At 58.6% G+C, this 1656-nt stretch overlaps 1 protein-coding gene across 1 annotated transcript in view; it reads left to right on the forward strand.

The window, feature by feature from the left end:
* LOC130587372 (alpha-actinin-4-like) overlaps positions 1 to 1557 on the forward strand; it is a gene marked incomplete at its 5' end in the record, with an annotated part of 4680 nt that extends 3123 nt beyond the window's left edge. Inside the window, 2 exons of the mRNA XM_057388350.1 lie at positions 150 to 485; positions 1223 to 1557. Of these exons, the coding sequence (XP_057244333.1) occupies positions 150 to 485; positions 1223 to 1381 (495 nt within the window). The remainder of the gene's footprint in view (positions 1 to 149; positions 486 to 1222) is intronic.
* Positions 1558 to 1656: the final 99 nt, after the last annotated feature.

Genomic DNA, 1656 nt, shown 5'->3' on the forward strand with positions numbered 1-1656 from the left:
CCTCCTGGAAGCCGAAGCGCCGCACGAACTCCAACGACTTCCGCGCCCTCCTGGGCTCCGCGGGATCTGGCTTGGTAACGATCCCGTTTTCCTGCTTCTACTCCTTTTTTTCCCTTTTTTTCCAATTKTTTTTTTTGATGCTGGAGGAGAGGGAAGGATGGGTGGGAACACCAGGGGGGAATCCCAGCGGATTCTGGCACTGGGAAAGCGCCGGAACCGTGGAAAAGCTCCAGAATTCCCAGAGAAAAGGCTGTGGAATGAGCAGAAAAGGCCCTGGAATTGTCGGGGAAGGGCCGGAATTCCCGACCGTGCCTCTCCCTCCTCAGGGTGACGCAGAATTCCAGCGGATCATGGCCGTGGTGGATCCCAACGGCAGCGGCASCGTGACATTCCAGGCCTTCATCGACTTCATGTCACGGGAGACGACGGACACGGACACGGCGGAGCAGGTGATCAACAGCTTCCGCGTCCTGGCCGGGGACAAGGTGAGCAAATCCGGGATCTGGGAATGCCATGGGGGAACTGTGGGGATTTGGGAAYGGGGGAGTGGGATCTGGGATGGGAATGGCAGGATTGGAGAGTTCTGTGGGGTTTGGGAATGGCGTGATGACCTTTGGGGATGGGGAAGGGTGCAGTGGGGTCCCCTGGTGGGATTTGGGAATTGCAGGGTGGGATTTGGGGAACAAGCCCCATCTGGGATTTGTACTGGTGGATTGAGGTTTGGGAATTGCATGGTGGGATTTGGGGGGATAATCCCCATCTGGGGTTTGGACCGGTGGACTGAGGTTTGGGAATTCCACGGCGGGATCGATGGACCGGTGGATTGAGGTTTGGGAATTCCACGGTGGGATCGATGGACCTGTAGATTGAAGTTTGGGAATTCCATGGCGGGATCGATGGACTGGTGGATTGAGGTTTGGGAATTGCAGGGTGGGATTTGGGGGGATAATCCCCAGCTGGGATTTGGACCGGTGGATTGAGGTTTGGGAATTGGAGGATGTGATTTGGGGAACAAACCCCAGCTGGGATTTGGACCAGTGGATTGAGGTTTGGGAATTCCACGGTGGGATCGATGGACCGGTGGATTGAGGTTTGGGAATTCCACGGTGGGATCGATGGACCAGTAGATTGAGGTTTGGGAATTCCACGGCGGGATCGATGACCCCGTGGGCTGCACTCTCCCATTTCCCATTTTTACCATTTTCCCCCCGTTCCTCCCCAGAATTACATCACGGCAGCCGAGCTGCGGCGGGAGCTGCCGGCGGCGCAGGCCGAGTACTGCATCGCCCGCATGGCGCCGTACCCCGGCCCCGACGGCGTCCCGGGAGCCCTGGACTACAAATCCTTCTCCACCGCGCTGTACGGCGAGAGCGACCTCTGACCGGGACCCCCGGGACCCCCGGGACCCGCCCGCCCCCCCCGCCTCCTACTATGCAACAGTTGATTGATCTTGGGATATTTCGGGATGCCGTTCCCACTTTTCCTCGGGCTCGGGGGGCTCTCGCCTCCCGCGGGGCCTCGCAGCGCCCGGAAATGGTTATTTTTGGTAACGAGAGAGAGAGAAAGAGAGAAAAAGAGAGAAAAAGAGAGAAATTCCCACTATTTTTCACGGGATCAGCGGCGCAGCCCGAGGGTTCCCTCTCCCCCCGCACCCCG

The sequence above is a fragment of the Malurus melanocephalus genome, unplaced genomic scaffold (assembly GCF_030028575.1).
Source record: "Malurus melanocephalus ecotype Western Australia unplaced genomic scaffold, MMel_1.1 scaffold_1821, whole genome shotgun sequence".
Taxonomy (NCBI): Eukaryota; Metazoa; Chordata; class Aves; order Passeriformes; family Maluridae; genus Malurus; species Malurus melanocephalus.